The sequence below is a fragment of the Copadichromis virginalis genome, unplaced genomic scaffold, assembly GCF_057382275.1.
Source record: "Copadichromis virginalis isolate Kocher_CV1m ecotype Utaka unplaced genomic scaffold, C_Virginalis_male_GT1.1 unmapped_scaffold_1, whole genome shotgun sequence".
Lineage (NCBI taxonomy): Eukaryota > Metazoa > Chordata > Actinopteri > Cichliformes > Cichlidae > Copadichromis > Copadichromis virginalis.
The window spans coordinates 5,523,102-5,543,026 of NW_028188589.1; the positions used below are offsets into that span (position 1 = coordinate 5,523,102).

The following is a 19,925-nucleotide window of genomic DNA, read 5'->3' on the forward strand; positions in this document are numbered from 1 at the left end:
CACTTTATGTTCAACTCCTGACAATGCAACACCCCTAATGTTATGATTTTGTCTAATCGTTTGGCCAAATGTTTCTATGAATAAATCAGAGAAGTGGCGAGATTGCACAACCCTGCCTACAGCCACGTTCCAGAGCAAAGGGCTTGGAGAGATCACCATTCACCTTAATACGGGCTGAGGGTCGAGCAAACAGACCTTGGATTACTCTAATAAACTTGTCGTGAAAGCCAAACTTCCCCAGAACCTTATACAGAAATACCCATCTGATGGAGTCGAAGGCTTTCTCAGTGTCCAAGCTTCCTATCATTGATTGAGTTTTGTTCTTTTGTATTTGAGCAGAGATGTGTAATATTCTCCTAATGTTGTCAGTTGTTTGTCTATAGTGAATGAAACCAGTCTGATCTAAATTGATGAGGTCAGGTAAAAACTTCTCCAGTCTACGAGCAAGAATAGAAGTAAATAGTTTGTCATCCAAGTTAAGGACACTGATTGGTCGATAGTTTCCACATTCTCGTTTATCTTTCCCCTCTTTTGGGATAATTGAAATAGTTGCCTCCCTCCAGGAGGGTGGGATTTCTCCCTCCTGTAGGATGTAGTTAAATGACTTCAGCAATGTGGGGACTAGATCTGCCCTCAGGGTGCGATACCACTGAGAACTGAACCCGTCCGGCCCAACTACCTTACCTGGTTTTAATCTGGAAAGAGCTGCATTAATTTCTTCCACTAAAATGGGATGTGTTAGAAGCTCATTTTTGAGAGACGGGAGTGAAGGTAATTCTAGAGAGCTAAGAAAGGCATCAGTACAATTCTCCTCCGTAGCATTGGGCTGTGAGTACAGCTCCCTAAAGAAGGTCTCAAAACATTTCTGAATGTCTTCTAATTTTGATTCCAGAATATTAGTCTTGGGGTCCTTGATTTGGTATATCGTACTTTCCTCTAGTTGTTTGCGTAATTTATTTGCCAGATATTTTGCAGATTTCCCTCCTGTCTCATAGTATTTTTGCCTCAAAAAAATTAAGTTATTTTGGGCCTCCTGGGTGTAAATATCATTAATTTCATCCTGTATTTTCATGATATCCTGCTTCACAGTAGGATTTGCGGTGTTTATGTCTTCCTATTCTTTCAACTTTAAATTTGCCTGTAGTTCTGCTAATTTTTGCCCTTTGATTCTCTTTAAGTGGGAGGCGATAGAAATTAATGTACCTCTCATTACCGCTTTGAGCGTATCCCAAAGAATAGCTGGAGATACCTCTCCTGTGTCATTAACATCTAGAAATTCTTTTTAAAGGTATATTAAGTTACCACAGCGCATAAACTCAATAGCAGCAGGCAACCCCCTCTTAAAACAGTAACAAGTGAAAAAAGTTAGGAATGAACTGAAAACATTTGAACATAACTGGAGCTTGAAAGCTCCTAAGCTGGCTTCTGACAGTGGAGCACTTCCACTGACACCCTCACAACTTGAAGGGAAACCCCTTATTACTCCCTGAGTTAGGGGGCTTTCCACTGCGACGTCACTCACAGCACGAGAAGCCCCACCCATTTTAGCTCGACAGTAACCATATTTCACCATGTTGTCCATAGCTAATACATAACATTAAATTCGTTCTCTTCACGTCTGTATACTTGCAGCTTCTCTCTATATCCCGCAGCTCCTCGGATCTGACGCGGACGCCGACCACCAACTCCCCGCCACAGCGGGCATCTTTGTAGTTTTTCTCTGGGGGTTGCCGGTGGTGTAATCACCTTTACCGGCAGGCCCCGACTCGCCAGGTCAGCCATTGCCTCCTCCACCGTGTTGTAGGTTTTCACTCCTTCTTCGAAAAAAACCTTAAGGCGCGCTGAGTAGAGGGTCCTAAACCGTACATTCTTCTCTTTTAGGACCTTTCGTGCCTCTGCATACTCCTTCCTCAAAGCCATGATCTCAGGGGGGTAATCGTGGTCTAGGTTGATCTTGCTGGAATTTAACATAAAACCTTTCTTTTGCCAAGCGAGCCTCAGCACTTCTTCTTTAACCGTGAAGCACAGGAATTTTACCAGGATCGATCTGGGTTGGGAGCCGTCCGGAGGGAGTAATGATAACACTCTGTGTGCTCTCTGAATTTGTAACGGTGTTGATGGTGGGATGGCGAGATTCTCCCGGAGTAGCTTCTCCACAAAGTGGGCCATAGATGGAGCTCCCGATTCTTCTCCCTCCAGCACCCTGTACAGTCTGAGCGACTCCCTCCTCGAGTAAGCCTCCAGTGATGTTAGTTTTGTTTGAAACTTTTCCTGCATGCTTTCTTCCATTTGCGCAACATCTCTAAAGTTAGAAATATCCTGTCTCAGAGTGACGCTGAAAAACTAGTTCATGCATTTATTACTTCCAGGCTGGACTATTGTAATTCGTTATTATCAGGATGTCCAAAAAACTCCCTGAAAAGCCTTCAGTTAATCCAAAATGCTGCAGCAAGAGTCCTGACAGGGACTAGAAAGAGAGAGCAGATTTCTCCTGTATTGGCTTCCCTTCATTGGCTTCCTGTTAAATCCAGAATTGAATTCAAAATCCTGCTCCTCACATACAAGATCTTAAATAATCAGGCCCAATCTTATCTTAATGACCTTGTAGTACCATATCACCCCATTAGAGCACTTCGCTCTCACACTGCAGGCCTACTTGTTGTTCCTAGAGTATTTGAAAGTAGAATGGGAGGCAGAGCCTTCAGTTTTCAGGCCCCTCTTCTGTGGAACCAGCTTCCAGTTTGGATTCAGGAGACAGACACTATCTCTACTTTTAAGATTAATCTCATATTTCCATTAAAAGTGTTGAATTTGACTGTTTGATGTTCTTTATGATCTCTGGCACCAGTTCATCTGTAGGCTGAGCTCAGTCCATCCATTTAGTGAAATTATGTTTAAAGGTCTCCTTGTTTTCTGAGCGTGCACAGATCCTGAAGCAGAAAGCCTGGGTTAATAGAGAAATGATCATCACTGTGATGATGCTCATCATCTCTGACTGGGATTTGAGGTTTTGTCAAAGCAGCAAAGAAAGCATGGCTATGTTGGACTGGGTGTGGAAGCAGCTCCCAGTTTGAGTTCAGGAGACAGACGCCCTCTCTACTTTGAAGATCAGCTTCAAACTTTCCTTTTTGCTAAAGCATATAGTTAGGGCTGGGCCAGGTGACCCTGAATCCTCCCTTAGTTATGCTGCAATAGACGTAGGCTGCCGGGGATTCCCATGATGCATTGAGTTTTTCCTTTCCAGTCACCTTTCTCACTCACTATGTGTTAACAGACCTCTCTGCATTGAATCATATGTGTTATTAACCTCTGTCTCTCTTCCACAGCATGTCTTTATCCTGTCTTCCTTCTCTCACTCCAACCAATCACAGCAGATGGCCCCGCCCCTCCCTGAGCCTGGTTCTGCCAGAGGTTTCTTTCTGTTAAAAGGGAGTTTTTCCTTCCCACTGTCGCCAAAGTGCTTGTTCATAGGGGGTCATGTGATTGTTGGGTTTTTTTCTGTATTTATGAAGTGCCTTGAGGTGACTTTTGTTGTGATTTGGCGCTATATAAATAACATTGAATTGCATTGTTAGTATCTCAGACAAAATCTCGTCTGTGTTCTGGAGCTTATCTTTGTGTTCTGCAACCCTGGTTTCCACATCATTAAGCCGCGCATTGGCTTTATCCAACTCACCCCTTATTTCCACCAGTTGCGCTTTCGTGTCTTTTCGAAATTCTTTCACCTCTTTCCCAACGCCTCTCAGTTCTTTCAGTATCAGCGTCAAACTTGCTGGGTCAACCTCATCTTCTGTCCCAGAATCCTCGCGGCTAGGAGTGGGAGAGTGGCCTCGGCTAGCCCTATAGGGGCTAACGTTAGCCCCTTCTGTTAGCTGCACATTGCCATCTTCCACGTTTTCAAACGTTAACTTCTTAGCTATTTTGTTCTTTCTGGACATCATTTAAACCCCTTTTTCCTCTTTATGTGCACTTAGATAGTGTATTAATTTACTTGGGGCAGTTTTAATAAGTTTCAGTCGAGAGCTCTCGTACTAGGTGTCCATCCCCACGAGCGCCGGAACCGGAAGCCTTGAATAAAATGTTTAATTGGTTCATTTAAAAAAAACAAAATGTCAATTGATCTGACCTCAGAGTATTTAGTTTACAGTTTAAACTTTGTAGTCCAGCAGACAGAATCTTCACTCCTGAATCCTGCCCATTTTTGATACTCAGGTCCAGCTCTGTCAGAGTAGAGGACTGAGAGCTGAGCATTGAGGACACAGCTTCACAGTTTTCCGCTAGAAGTTCACAGACGTTGAGTCTGAAAATGAAAACATGAACAAAGACTGATGTTAAAGTGTAATCAGGGTGCAATAACTAATCTTATATTTTAAGAATCCTTGTTGTTTTATGCTGAGCAGATGTGGTACGAAACAACAGTAAATTGATCAAGTTTACCTCTACTGTTTAAATTGCTGGATTTATTTTCTCAGTTAAAAACAAAACAAAACAAACAAACAAAAGAAAAAAGAATACAAATCGGTCAGACCTCAGAATATTCAGTTTGGCATGTGGACTCTCCACTGCAGCAGACAGAAGCTTTACTGCTGAAGCCTCCAGGCTGTCGGTACTCAGGTCCAGCTCTCTCAGACTACAGGACTGGGAGCTGACCACTGACAACAAATCTGTACAGACTTTCTCTGACAGCTTACAGCTGCTCAGCCTGAAAAAAATAACAAGAACAACAAAACAATAATATTTATTATCAAATAAAATCTCTTTATATGTTGAATCTAAGTAATCAAATGTGTACAAATGAGTACACTACAATGCACAATTAAATAAAAAAATGTTCAAGAATTTAAGTGTAACAGAAGAAAAATATTTCAAATTAAACACAATTATTCCAATGTATGTAAATGGAAACCAGTGAAGACCAGGTTGATTTAGTGACAGTGGTTCAGTGTCTGCTGGCACAGGCCTGTGAGTACTGCAGTATTACACTTACTGCAGTACTGCTGGTCACTTTATTAATTCTAATATGTGTGATTACTGTAAATGTAGTTATAAATAATGTATCACATCCTGGACTCTCGTTTCATTTTCTGTCTAAAAGCTGCTTTGGCTCATTCCCCTTTAAAGCCCCGCTCTCCCTAAAGGCCAACTTTATTTTGATTGGATGATTTCATAAAGCACGCTGAAGGGCAGTAGCCAGTTATCATGAGCTCCATCTCCTCAACCTTCTGGTTTAGAAATTATAAGAAACTGTAAACCTCATAAAAACCGGTCTTGATCCATGCTCAATCATCCAGGTTAGTAAATCCCAAAAGTTGATTCTGTTCATCTGGACGTAGCGCTTTCAGTGGGAGAAACATTTCGTCACTCATCCAGGTGACTTCGTCAGTCTCAGCTGACTTCTGGTTTCCAACCCTATAAAAAGTACATTTGCATAATGACTGAAACCAGCCCACTGAAGGAACAATAAGGCTGGGAGGTCAGTTCCTTGACCATTAGGTTTGAGTCATTATGCAGATGTACTCTTTATAAGATTGGGGAAAGCTGCAGTCAGCTGAGCCTGAAGAAGTCATCTTGATGAGTGACAAAATGTTTCTCCCGCTGAGAGCGCTACGTCCAGATGAACAGAATCAAACTTTGGGGGCTCATAAAATCATGATTAGAAATCTTCTCAGATGTATTTTTACATTTTAGATCCACAGCAACAAAGTTCACAGCAGGATGTCTCTGTTCAGTAATTATTATGCCCATTACCTGCAAACTGTGAGGTACGCAGGTAATGTCAGGTAAACACTAGCTGTCTGAAACTGTTCCTGTTAAATGTGTGTATAAAGGAAATAAGCTGAAATAGATACTGGATGGATCTGTGCTTTGACACCAAACATTTCTTCCTGTTAAAAGGGAGTTTTTCCTTCCCACTGTCGCCAAAGTGTTTGCTCATAGGGGGTCATATGATTGTTGGGTTTTTCTCTGTATCTATTACTGTACGATCTACTGTACAATATAAAGCGCATTGAGGTGACTGTTGTGATTTGGCGCTATATAAATAAAATTGAATTGAATTACATCCCATTTCAGGTACCTAGAACCTGAACCTTCTCTGGAAACCTGGGACGCTGGCGGGTTTCTCTTGCTTACCTATCTGCTCATCCTCTTTCTTTCTGCTCGCATGATGATTTCCTGGTTGAGTTTGTAAAGACTTTTGCTCAGGACCTTCTTGCTGTGCGGCAACAGTGCTAACCACCGTCCGCTGTATGTTTTTCAGTCATTAAATCAAACCATGAAAGATCAGCTTGCTTCTCGTGATGAACCTGTCTGTTTTCGATTCCACACCAGGGTCTGCCCACTGGAAAGTTCAGGGATAAGGGTGGAGGATACTCACACAAACATAAAAACCCAGATTGCAACTCCAACTCTCTGTTCTAGTTAACCAGACCTTTCAGGCTCTTGTTCAATCAGAACCTCATGGAGTCTGAGTTAGCGAGACAGTTAAACATCCCTCTATGCCCCCTTAATCCGCCCATTCCCACTAAGTCATTAAATAACCGAGTGTCCCCTCACATAACTCAGCGCACAGAGCCTGTCACCCCTGGCAATCACAAGAAAACACTTACCTTTTTTGCTTTTCATGCACCTCACAAACCACTCATACTCGGGTTTCCTTGGCTAGAATTACATAACCCCCACTTAGACTGGTCAGGTCAGAGGGTAATCAGTTAGAGTCTGTTCTGTCATTCAAATTGCCTTGTTTCTGCCCGTCCACCGGAACCTGTAGAACCATCAACCAACACTGAGACTGTTTTAGATCTCTCCTCTGTCCCCACCAAATGTCATGATCTTCAGGAAGTATTTAGCAAAAGTAAAGCGCTTTCACTGCCACCTCACAAACCACAGGACAGCACCATAGAACTACTCTCTGGCTCCACCCGGCCTTCTAGCTGGCTGTATAACCTGCTTAGACCTGAGTGTGCGGCTATGGAAAAGTACATTAAGGAATCCCTCGGTGCAGGCATAATCCAACGATTGTCATCTCAAGTTGGAACTTCTTTTTTGTGGGGAAAAAGGATGGCTCTCTCTGGCCATGCATTTACTTCAGGGGCCTCAGTGATATTACCATCAAGAATAAGTACCTATTACCTCATTAGCTCTGCTTTCAGGCCATTTCACAGTGCCACTGGGTTTACAAAACCCCACATCCGCAACGCTTACCACTTTTTCCAGATCAATCAGGGAGACAAGTGGAAGACCGTTTTAAACATGCCATTGGGGGACTACGAGTATTTGGTCATGCCGCCTGGGTTAACTAATGCTCCCGCAATGTTTCAAGATCAGTTAACGATGTCCTCCGGGAATTCCTTGACAGGTTCGTATTGGTGTATCTGGATGATATCCTCATTTTTCCCAAAACCTGCGAGGAACATCAGTCTCATGTCCATGCTATTTTTCCAACGTTTGCTGGAGAATAAACCTTATGTCAAAGCAAAAAAGTGTGAATTCCATTCCTCATCAATAACTTTTTTCAGTTACATTTTGGCACGGGGGCAGGTGAAGACGGATCTGGCAAATGTGAAAGCTTTAACAGAGTGGCCTACCCCTTGTACCCATTGTAGATTCAAGAAGCATCTCCAATGGGTTTTGGGAATAGCAAATTTTTATAGACTGTTCATTTTCAACTATAGTCAGGTAGCTGCACCACTCAAGTCTCAGCATGCATCTGGTCCCCCAAAGCTGAAACTGCATTCACCAAACTTAAGTATCTGTTCACCACGGCACCTTTTTGGTTCACCCTGATCACAGTTATCATTGCAAAGGTGGACACATCAGAAATTGGAGCAGGGAGAGGTAAATGATGCCAAGTGAAAGAGAATGCTTTGGGGGGGGGGGGGGGGGGGTCATGCTGCTGTCATGGTCTGTGTGAGCGGCGGTGGTTTCCCACTAGACTCTGGTTTCTGCCTTTGGGTGAAGCCTGGTCAGCCTGTCCATTGTCCACACCTGACAGTAATCTACTAGGCTGAATATAACATCAGCACTCCCAATAACTCTGCTAACCTCCTAATCCTCGGATCATCTACTCACCCTTGCAGTTCAGTCACGTTTTCCTGGATGCTGGTCTTCTTGATTCACTCACAGCCACATTAATGCCTTTCGTCTCTTAGACTTACTGGACCACTTTGCCTGGATTCAAAGCTAACAAGTACTCACCCAGACCTCACCACCTGCCTTCCCCAAGTTGCTTTCCGACTGCTGACAAGTAAATGGTAAATGGACTGATTCTTATATAGCGTTTTTCTACTCTCCCGGAGTACTCAAAGCGCTCTATACAACATGCCACATCCACCCAATCACACCCATTCTCACAAACACTTTATCTGAACTTAGTGCTTTCTAAGTACATTCACGCACATTCATACTCTGATGGATGCATCGGAGAGCAAGTTGGGGTTAGTATCTTGCCCAAGGATACTTGACATGCAGACTGGAGGAGCCAGGGATCGAACCACCAACCTTCTGATCAGTAGGTCAGATCAGACCAGCTTTACCTCCTGAGCTACAGAAACCCCAAATAAGACATTGAAGATAACCTCGTTCACTTACTGTAACCTCCACCAGTGATCTTTCTGATGCTGCTCTACCTCTGTTACAGTGACTCAGATTACCATCTACCAAGACCCATTTCCGGAAACCTACCACAGAGCCCACTTCATGCTCACAGCTTCAAGTGCTTGACTTCCGCCATAGTTCACAGTTCATGTTAAAAAATTCCAAGTGTCAAGTTCCTGTGTGTAAATAAAGCCTTCACGTCTAGTAATATTCAGTTCCTTCACCTTTGTCTGTATTTTGGGTTCACCATGTTGTTCTGGCCACACCGAGGTAACAGATTTATATTTGAAAAACAGAGAGACATGGGGGATTGCAATAAAGATGAGACACAAACCAGACCTTAAAATAAGAACATCTGAAAACGATGTAGGTGCAGTCTGGTAGCTCAAGTATTTGCTTTAAAAAACAGAGCTAGACTCCTGGTTGTTGGAGAAGGGTGAACAACTTGAGGATAATAAACCTGTCAGAGGGGCTGAAGGATCAGAGCTCATGTTCTTATAGGCTGGATCTGGATTGTGCTTTGATTCGAGTTGAAGACAAAAATATTTCAGAAATGCTGACATGTCCTGCTGGAGAGAAATATTTAAAGTATCATGACTATTTTAGTGACTATTTTTTAATTTTTCTAAAGTGGTAGTGTTCTTTGAACTGAGCACCTCTGATTTATTTCCCATGATTTTAAGAATGAAGCGATGAGTTCATGTTTACTTACAGAGCTTTGTTGGAGGCTTTGACCACTGGCAGCAGCCTCAGAAGAGCCTTCTCTGAAGCAGAGTATTTCTTCAGGTCAAACACATCCAGATCTTCTTCTGATGACAGTAAGATGAAGACCAGAGCTGACCACTGAGCAGGAGACAGTTTACCTGTGGAGAGACGTCCTGATCTCAGGGACTGTTGGATCTCCTCCACTAGAGAACGATCATTCAGTTCATTCAGACAGTGGATCAGATTGATGCTTTTCTCTGCAGACAGATTCTCACTGAGCTTCTTCTTGATGTACTGGACTGTTTCCTGATTGGTCTGTGAGCTACTTCCTGTCTGTGTCAGCAGACCTCGTAGGAGAGTCTGATTGGTCTGCAATGAAAGACCCAGGAGGAAGCGGAGGAACAAGTCCAGGTGTCCATTTGGACTCTGTAAGGCCTTGTTCACAGCACTCTGGTAGAAGTGTGTCTCTGCAGATTCTCCTGTGTTAGACTTCTTGGGGGTTGTTTGTTCTTCCAGCAGATTGAGTCCAGAGTTGATGAAGGTCCGATGGACATGAAGAGCAGCCAGAAACTCCTGAACACTCAGATGGATGAAGCAGAACACCTTGTCCTGGTACAGTCCTCTCTCCTCTTTAAAGATCTGTGTGAACACTCCTGAGTACACTGAGGCTGCTCTGATATCGATGCCACACTCTGTCAGGTCTGATTCATAGAAGATCAGGTTTCCTTTCTGCAGCTGATCAAAAGCCAGTTTTCCCAGAGACTCCATCATCTTCCTGCTCTCTGGACTCCAGTGTGGATCTGTTGCACGTCCTCTATTATACTTGACCTTCTTCACTTTGGCCTGAACCACCAGGAAGTGGATGTACATCTCAGTCAGGGTGTTGGGCAGCTGTCCTCCCTCTCTGGTTTCCAGCACATCCTCCAGAACTGTAGCAGTGATCCAGCAGAAGACTGGGATGTGGCACATGATGTGGAGGCTTCGAGCTTTCTTGATGTGGGAGATGATCCTGCTGGCCTGCTCCTCATCTCTGAATCGGTTCCTGAAGTACTCCTCCTTCTGTGGGTCAGTGAACCCCCTGACCTCTGTCACCCTGTGAACATACTCAGGGGGGATCTGGTCTGCTGCTGCAGGTCGTGTGGTTATCCAGACGTGAGCATAGGGAAGAAGCGTCCCCCTGATCAGGCTTGTGAGAAGTACATCAACTGTGGTGGGCATCGTAATATCAGTCACACTCTTAGTGTTGTTGAAGTCCAGAGGACCTCGACACTCATCCAGACCATCAAAGATGAACACAACCTGGAAGTCTTCAAAGCTGCAGATTCCTGCTTCTTTGGTTTCAGTAAAGAAGTGATGAACAAGTCCCACCAAGCTGAACTTTTCCTCTTTCAGCACATTCAGCTCTCTGAAAGTGAATGGAAATATGAACTGGATGTCCTGGTTGGCTTTGTCTTCAGCCCAGTCCAGGCTGTATTTCTGTGTTAAGACCGTTTTCCCAATGCCAGCCACTCCCTTTGTCAGCACTGTTCTGATCAGGTCCTGTCTTTTGGGTGAGTCTTTAAAGATGTCTTCATGTCTGATTGTTGTTTCAGGTCTGTGTGGTTTCCTGGATGCTGTTTCAATCTGTCTGACCTCATGTTCATCATTGACCTCTGCAGTCCCTCCCTCTGTGATGTAGAGCTCTGTGTAGATCTGATTCAGAAGGGTTGGGTTTCCTGCTTTAGCGATGCCCTCAAACACACACTGGAACTTCTTCTTTAAGAGAGACTTGAGTTTAGGCTGACACTTCTGAAGAGCATCTGAATCAAAAAAAGGAAAAAAAGAAGGTAAAATACAAATCTGGTCTGAAGGAGCTATGTGATGTACTTTGGCCTTTATTTAACCTATCAAGTTTTTAATATACTCATTCTACCAGAAATCAAAAAGGGGCTTCAGGAATTCCTAAATGTATTTCCTGAAAAAAGCCATGTTAAATGTTTTGAACCTCCACATCTGCATTGCTTTGCAGCTTTTCATATGTACCTGATGCCAACATGTGCAGGCTAAACAGGTTTCTGCTTTCTGTGCCTCTTCTCCAAACTTTGTAACCAAAAATAACAACATTGAAGTGTCATAACGTTCCCCACTGCTATGTTATTTAAAGAAGCATCTGAGAGAGATTCAGTAATTCACATTTAATTCTTCTCGTAATTTACAATGGCAAAAGATAATGTAAACCCTTTCTGGCCACAATTTGCTTTATTATATGTAAATGTGGCATTTTTTTCATTAAACATTTAAGTCAAATGACCGATCCTTAAAGAGTGTCCTCTTGTTAGAGAAACACTGTGACTTTTCTTTTTTAAGGCAATCAGTTTGCATGGTTTTTAAAAGTAAAGAACACTTGTGTTTAATTAAATACAGATCACATTAGATCTAAGTAGTTTCACACGTTTATGACGATCATCAAAATTCCTCCATGTAGTTTAGAAAATACATTTGCAGGCATGTAACAAATCCAAACATTCGTCGTAGAATGACGTTCTTGCCCTCTCCTTTTTCTTACAATGAATTCTGAGGTTTCACTTTCACATCTCAACAAACTGCAAGGTGACCATTTTTATTCATGGTATCTGATGCATGACCTCACCTTGTTGAGCAGATGGATCAGAGTTCAAACGCAGCTGAGAGAAAAGAGAAGGATCTTTGATCTGAAGATGCTTGATTGTTATCTTGCATGCTTTGTCTCCTTTTTTCCTCACTGTGTCGATCAAGCTGCGTGCCTTGTCTGCTCTGAGTGGGTTCCCCTCCAGTATCGATTCTTCCTCCAACTTATTTAAGATACCATCACTTACAAGGGCCTCAAGGAGCAGTTTAAGGATTTCTATTGTTACCCTCCAGACAAAGGCTGACCGTACCCTGGCAAGCTCCTCCTCTACAGGAAGAAGAAAGAGACATAAACATGCTTCTCAGTCGAAATCATGTGAAAAATACAGTGGAACCCCGACTTACGAATACCCCATTTAACAAAAAATTCAAGTTACGAAGGCAATGAACGGCAATATTTCTGCCCATGGTACGGCAAAATGCCGGTGTAACGAAATCCGCTGGCTCTGATTGGCTGAGCCTACAATGCCCACAAGGCCTTCCGAATCATGTGACAACCCCTTGGCTTCCGTACTCGTGCTTCGCTGTTCCACTTGAACGACATATTGTTGTTCTAGTTAGCAATTAGCCTATCGTTCAGCATCACCTCACTCAAAAGGTGCAATGGCTGTTTCGACTTAAGAAAATTTTCGACTTACGAAAGACCCTCGGGAACGGATTAATTTCGTAAGTCGGGGTTCCACTGTATTCTAACTTTGTTCAATTAACACTTCAACATCTCATCAACAAATACTAAATTTTAGGGTGTGTAGGGTTAAAATGATGCCAGCTTAAAATGAAACCGAAGAAAAAATTGAAACTGAAAAATAATGAAAAATATGAAAAACAAAATCTTGTCATTCATATCCTGCATTCCAGATTAAGTTTAAAATAAGAACGAGTGCAAGTACGAACGTGAGAATTATGTATATTGTAATAGGTATATTGTACCTAAATGATAGTACATTGTACAAACATGAAAAGTATATTGTTAGAACTATATCTAATATTGTTAGAACAATAGTATACTATAATAATAAACTTTTCACGTTATAATGTGACATAGCTCTATTTTTCTTTTGCCTGGGTGGCGGCTCTACGCTTCCGTACTACGCTTCTGTATCCAACACTTTTCAATGTGGCCTCACAAAATTATTATGACTACAACAACCATGAAAAGAGTTGGATGGACATTGCTACTCAATCACAGCTGCCTGGTCAATGTTTTTCATTAGTAATTTAGCAAAGTTGATGGTGTGTGTGTCTGTAAGACAGAGAGAGGGAGAGCGAGGGACAGATTTTGTATGATAAGCTTCATGTTATGAAGGCACAGTTTGAGCACTCGGGTCGCATCAGAGCATCAGGCCATATAGTGTGAGACCCTGCATCGTGACCTATGAACTTCTAACCTCTGCGATTTAATTGTACAGTTTGAGCAGGAGCTGAATAACGCGACTGAAAAAAAAAATCGCACAGTGTTTGCCCAGCTTAATGCAGACTGTTTAAACTAAACAAGCTGCTGTTTCACATAATAAACCCTGTCAGCTGCAGTATTGTCTTCTGTTTTAACAGTTAAAGCAGTAGAGACGAGCTGTTTGCATGTGCGTGGAACTCTAGCGTCATTAACCATGCTAGCTGTTAGCTTATAGCTCACGCTAGCTAACCAGCGAGCAGTTAAAAGGACAGCTGAAGCTGCACAAAATACCCACAAACTTATCTCACTACAATGTAGCGCCGAAAATATGACTCGCAGCTCCAGCTCGACACAGCGTCTGTAACATAAGACTGACATCCAGCTAACCACAGCTAAAAGATATTTAGAGAAAACTTACAGTTTCCTCAGGTTACATGAACTGAGTTGTTTCACGCTGAAAAGTTGGTTTGTTTTGGCTCTCACTGAAGACATAGCTACTCTTTTGTGCTGCTTTTACCCAATGGTATCTTTTGCGAGTGTGGACGCGTCATCTGTTTGCTCCTTAAATGCTTTTCTTCTTTTATTGATTTTTATGCTGATTTTTTCCCTTTTTTCCGTATGAGCTTACCTGCGATAGCTTCTGGACACTTATAGATCATTAGGACTAAAGTGTTCTTAACAGAAACAGCAACATTTTTATAGTTACCTTATCCTCAGCGCTCCGTGTGTCTGTGGCCTAGACACAGCTGAAGCCTGATTACAGTGTCTGGGCACCGAACAGCCCCAATAGCCTGGAAAGGTGCTAACCGCTAGGCTAACTAGCAACAAGATGCCTTCCCTATCCACAGATGACTACCACAGCCTCCTGCAGAAGATTGCAGTACTGGAGACAAAAATTCATCGCTTAGAAGTAAACGTGGAGGTAAATGGACTGTGTGGAAATGAAACAACCTTGCCTTTGATTCAAAACAATGGCGATGAGCAAGCTAGTACACAGCTAAGGAGCACAGATAACATGACCAAGAAAGTAGACTCTGTGCATTATTATAAATCCTCAAGTGATAATCCCCCCTTGGACTGTCTTGATGCAAAACCAAGACATAAATCATGTCTCCTGGAAGGCGGAGGACGTATCACGGGCAGAGCACAGCGAGCTGAAATCTCTGAAACCGACTGGCCTTCACTTCCTACGAGACAGAGAAGCTCTTCTACCCCTGTATACGAGAGGAAACAGGACTGGACAACAGTGAATAGGAAGGTTAACAACAAACCTCCAAAACAACTGAATGTGAAACTGCACAACAGATTTGCTCCACTATCAAAGGACCCTGGATCTATATCGGACAACCATCCATCTAAAAGCAGCGAAGTAAGGTCTGAAAATCTGTTGAAAAGTAAAAGACCACAGGGAAAGCTAAAGGCTAGGCCTGAAACTCTGCTTGTGGGTGACTCTGCCGTAAAGGATGTACAAATGATGTGCGGTAAGAACACTAAAGTCCTCTGCTTTCCTAAGGATATGGTCAACAACCTGAAGGAGAGAATTCTTCAAATTGCAGATGAATATCCAACTGTGACAAACATTGTTCTGCATACAGGGTCAAACGATGTGTCCAAACAACAGTCGGAGGTTCTGAAACGGGACTTTACTGGAATATTAAATACTGTAAACTCTCTGAATGCAGCTGTATTCATCAGTGGACCTGTACCGCCGGTCAGAGGAGGAGACGAGAGATTCAGCAGGTTGTTTACACTGAATAAATGGCTTATATCAGCATGTACTGACCACTCGGTGCATTTTATCAACAACTTTAATATTTTTTGGGAACACAGGCATCTGTTCAAAGCAAATGGATTTAATTTTAACAAGTCAGGGGTGAAACTGTTCACCTCCAACTTGTTTTATTCCATACGTCATCCATCTGTGCTTGGTGCCAAGGCTGAGATAAACGAGGAGTTATCTCATAAAGAGGAACAAACAGTACTCCAAGAACAGACAAAGCCCAGCAGAAACCTTGAGGAGGAGCTCCATCTGCCCCCACCCGGGAAGAGCCTCAGAAAGGAGAGACATCTGAGGCAAGAAGAGGGGTCCCTATTTGCCTCCAACTCTCTCAACAACACCAACGACCAGGACCAGGGACCACGATCTTCCCCAGTCCCCCAAACCCCTGACAGGCCATCACCCTCCTCCCCCTCCCTTTCTCCCTCCTCCCCACACCTGAAATTCACTGAGAAGATGATGGAGCGAGTCAATGCTGGGCTCAGATCTACCCCCCGGCCCAATCCCTTTTTGTCCCCCATAAACCCCCCACCAGAGCGGCCAAAGGTTCGCCATCGAGCCCCGCCCTCATCAGAGCAATCGAAGTCACATTGCCCAGCCTCGCCCCCCTTAGTTCCTCCTTACCACCTTCACGCTCTGTCTCCACAGTCTGATGTGTGATGTGTGAAGGGTCCGGGCTGCGAGGATTATGGCAGTGGTGACTTTTCCCAGGAGAAGCTGGGACCCTGTTTACTAGAAGGTTTTAAAATCTCTGTACTTTTAGGTGACAGAAGGAGACATGTGGCCTGGTCAAAACACAGAGAGCTGCACTCTAAAAGATCTTTAAACATAGTAAACATACCTTGTGTGCCACAGACTGCTCCCAAACACGAGGGGACAAGTAATGCCTCTAAAACACTTAAGTTGGCTTTATTAAACGTTAGATCTTTAGCTGGGAAAACATTTTTAATTAATGATTTAATCACTGAGCACAGCCTTGATTTTATGTTTTTAACTGAAACTTGGTTGGACCAAAGTAACAGTGGAGCTGTTCTCATCGAGACGACCCCTCCTAACTACAGTTTTATCAGTGAGGTCAGGGTGAGCAGGAGAGGAGGAGGGGTTGCTGTCTTATTTAATGAATCATTTCAATGTAAGCAGCTATCTCCTGGAAGTTTTCAGTCTTTTGAATATGTGGCTTTACAGCTGAAGGCCCCATCCAAAGTTGTGTTTCTTAATGTTTACAGGCCTCCCAAATACTGCACAGACTTTTTTAATGACCTCAGTGAACTGCTGTCTGTGATCTGTGTTGATTTCGACTGTGTAATTATTGCTGGGGATTTTAACATCCATGTGGACAACCCTCAGGACAAAGGGACTAAAGACCTGAGTAACACTCTGGGCAACTTTGGGCTGACTCAGCATGTAACAGAGGCCACACATAATAGAGGACACACTCTTGACCTACTGATCTCCAAGAGCCTGAGCATTTCAAAGGTTACTGTGTCTGATGTGGGCCTGTCTGATCATTACTGTGTTTTCTTTGAAAGTAAAATCTCAGCCCACACAAATATATCAACAACAGTGATCACAAAACGGTGTATAACTGAAAACAGTAGTGCAATTTTTAACCAGGTCTTCCCATTAACACCTGACCTGTCCAGAGGGTCAGTCAATGAGCTCGTCAATAGCTTCAATGCTAACATGTTAAATGTAATGGACACTATTGCTCCCATTAAGGTGAAGGTTATCTCTGGAAGGAAAAAGTCTCCATGGAGAAACTCCACACTGGTGAAAAATGAAAAAAGAGAGTGTAGGAAAGCTGAGCGCAGATGGAGAAAAACAAACCTCCAGGTTCATTATGACATTTATAAAGAGAAACTTCACAATTATAATTTACAACTGAGGAGTGCAAGGAGGTCCTACTTCTCTGACATCATCACTAAAAACAGCCATAATGCTCGGGTCTTATTTTCTACAGTTGACAGGCTAACGAACCCTCCTGTGTCAGTGGCAGCTGAACTTCATTCGACCATGGCCTGCAATGACTTTGCCAAATTCTTCACAGAAAAAATCCAAAAAATTAGACAAGCAATTGGTACATCAACAGCAGATCCAGGATATGTACTGTGTCCACCAAAAAACTGTTTAAACACCATGAAACAGTTTCAACCTATTAACAGCAAAGACCTGGAGGACATCTTAGGTCAACTGAACTCCTCCTCCTGCTGTTTAGATGTCCTGCCAACAAGTTTTTTCAAAAAGGTCTCAAAGACTTTAGAGTCAGACCTGTTACAGATCGTCAACTTTTCCTTAATGTCAGGTGTGTTTCCAGAATCACTAAAAACTGCTGTAATCAAACCTATACTGAAAAAGGACAATCTTGACAAGACACAAATGAGCAACTACAGGCCGATCTCAAATCTCTCATTTTTAAGTAAGATCATTGAAAAAGCAGTTTCTCAACAGCTCAGTTACTTCTTAAAACAGAATAATTGCTACGATGCCTTCCAGTCAGGTTTTAGACAGAACCACAGCACTGAAACCGCTCTGACCAAAGTGTTTAATGACATATGTCTGAATACAGACAGTGGAAAAATGTCAGTCCTAGTTTTACTGGATCTCAGTGCAGCATTTGATACAGTTGACCACAACATATTACTCAAACGACTGGAGAACTGGGCAGGTCTTTCAGGAACTGTACTAAACTGGTTCAAAACATACTTAGAAAACAGGAAATACTTTGTATCAATAGGTAACTTCACATCTGAGCAGACAAGTATCACATGTGGAGTTCCCCAAGGTTCCATCTTGGGACCCTTTCTGTTTAACATTTACATGCTCCCACTGGCACAGATTATAAACAACAACAAAATAAACTGTCATAGCTATGCAGATGACACACAAATATATATCACAATGTCACCAGGAGACCAAGGCCCCGTACAATTTTCTCCAGCTAAACAAAAACAAAACTGAGGTAATAGTCTTTGGCGCCAAAGAAAAACGATTACAGGTCACCAGAGAACTTCAATCTATACATCTAAAAACCACAAACCACGCGAGAAATTTGGGTGTAGTGATGGATGCAGACCTAAACTTAGAAAAACACATTAAGACAATAACAAAATCAGCTTACTATCACCTCAAGAATATTTCAAGGATAAAAGATCTGATGTCTCAACAGGACCTGGAAAAACTAGTCCATGCATTCATCTTTAGTAGGCTTGACTACTGTAACAGCATCTTTACAGGTCTACCTAAAAAATCAGTCAGACAACTACAGCTCATTCAGAACTCTGCTGCTCGAGTCCTCACTAAGACCAAAAAAGTGGACCACATCAGTCCAGCTCTGAGGTCTTTACACTGGCTGCCTGTCCATCAGAGGATAGACTTTAAAGTTCTGATGCTGGCCTATAAAGCTCTGAATGGTTTAGGACCAAAATACATCAGTGACCTCCTGACCCAGTATGAACCTTCCAGATCCCTCAGGTCATCTGGATCCGGTCTTTTATCAGTTCCCAGAGTCAGAACCAGACACGGAGAAGCTGCATTCAGCTTTTATGCTCCTTATATCTGGAACAAACTCCCAGAAAGCCTCAGATCAGCTGAAACACTCAGTTTATTTAAATCCAGGTTGAAGACTCACCTGTTCTCAGCTGCATTTGAATAAAGCACCAAATCCACACTTTAAGCTTAAATTTCAAAACTTACATTTAACTACTGATTTTATCTACTGTTCTGATTTTATCTGTTTTGATTTTATATACTGTTTTGTTTGTTTGTTTGTTTGCTTGTTTTAATCAATTTTAAATCATGCTTTTTATTTGTTTTTGTTTCTAATGTCTCTGTAAAGCACTTTGAATCACCTTGTTGTTGAATTGTGCTATACAAATAAATTTGCCTTGCCTTGCCTTGCCTTTAAGCGAAACATTCTTTGTATGTGAGGAAAATGCTGTTCATCCTCTTCAGCTCTAGCGTAGACAACTGGCTTTGCCATGTTTTCATGTGTGTCTTCTTTCCGTGTGTCCGCTACTTTGAAACGCTTGGGCCCGCCACAGTTTCAAGCTGGTCATGTGACTGCATGGCCACATCTGATTGGTAAAAAAGTTACCGGAAACTCCACTGGCGGCATGTTATCTAATGTGTTAAACTAATTATTTTTTAAAAAGTAACGAGTCAAATTTTGGAAATGTAGCAGAGTAAAAGTACCGTTTCTTCTTCACAAATGTACTCAAGTAAAAGTAAAAAGTATCGTGCAAAAAGGGTACTTTAAAAGTAAATTTTTTTTCCAAAAACTTACTCAAGTAAATATAACGGAGTAAATGTAACTCGTTACTACCCACCTCTGCAGACGGGCAAGTATACAGGTATACTATGAACAAATATACATATATAAAGATGAAGCACTGTGAGGTAAACAGATCTACAGAGTGCTATGAAAATATCTACAGTAGTGGAAGCGTAGCTCTCTGAACAGACTATAACAGTGTAGGCACTATAACAGAGACTACACCATGTCAGTGTCCTAAAACTACAGCAGTAACCAACGTGGTGAATGTTGATAATGAAAGGATCATGGTCACTGGGAGGAGGAGTGTAGAAGGGTTAGGTGAGTGTGGATGGAAAGGCTCAGCGGGGACTGAGTTCAGTAGGGTGACAGCTGTGGGGAAGAAGCTGTTCCTAAACCTGCTGGTTTTAGTCTGAAGGCTCCTGTAGCGCCTCCTGGAGGGGAGGAGGAGCTGGAAGAGTTTATTGGCAGTATGAGAGGAGTCTGAGAATGATGCATACTCGGCGTAGAAATCTCTTTTTGAGCGTTGTGTGATGGAG

The 19,925-nt window shown here is 42.6% G+C and overlaps 1 protein-coding gene and 1 long non-coding RNA gene across 2 annotated transcripts in view; both read right to left on the reverse strand.

Annotated features, from left to right (window-relative positions):
* The window catches only part of LOC146679642 (uncharacterized), a 167,233-nt gene that overhangs the window by 77,096 nt on the left and 70,212 nt on the right, over positions 1–19,925 (reverse strand). The window lies entirely within an intron of this gene.
* Positions 1–19,925, reverse strand: part of LOC146679648 (protein NLRC3-like) — a 43,238-nt gene that overhangs the window by 20,239 nt on the left and 3,074 nt on the right. Inside the window, exons 3-6 of the mRNA XM_085450346.1 lie at positions 11,930–12,214; positions 9,308–11,099; positions 4,529–4,702; positions 4,127–4,300 (exon numbers count right to left, since the gene is read on the reverse strand). Of these exons, the coding sequence (XP_085306472.1) occupies positions 4,127–4,300; positions 4,529–4,702; positions 9,308–11,099; positions 11,930–12,214 (2,425 nt within the window). The remainder of the gene's footprint in view (positions 1–4,126; positions 4,301–4,528; positions 4,703–9,307; positions 11,100–11,929; positions 12,215–19,925) is intronic.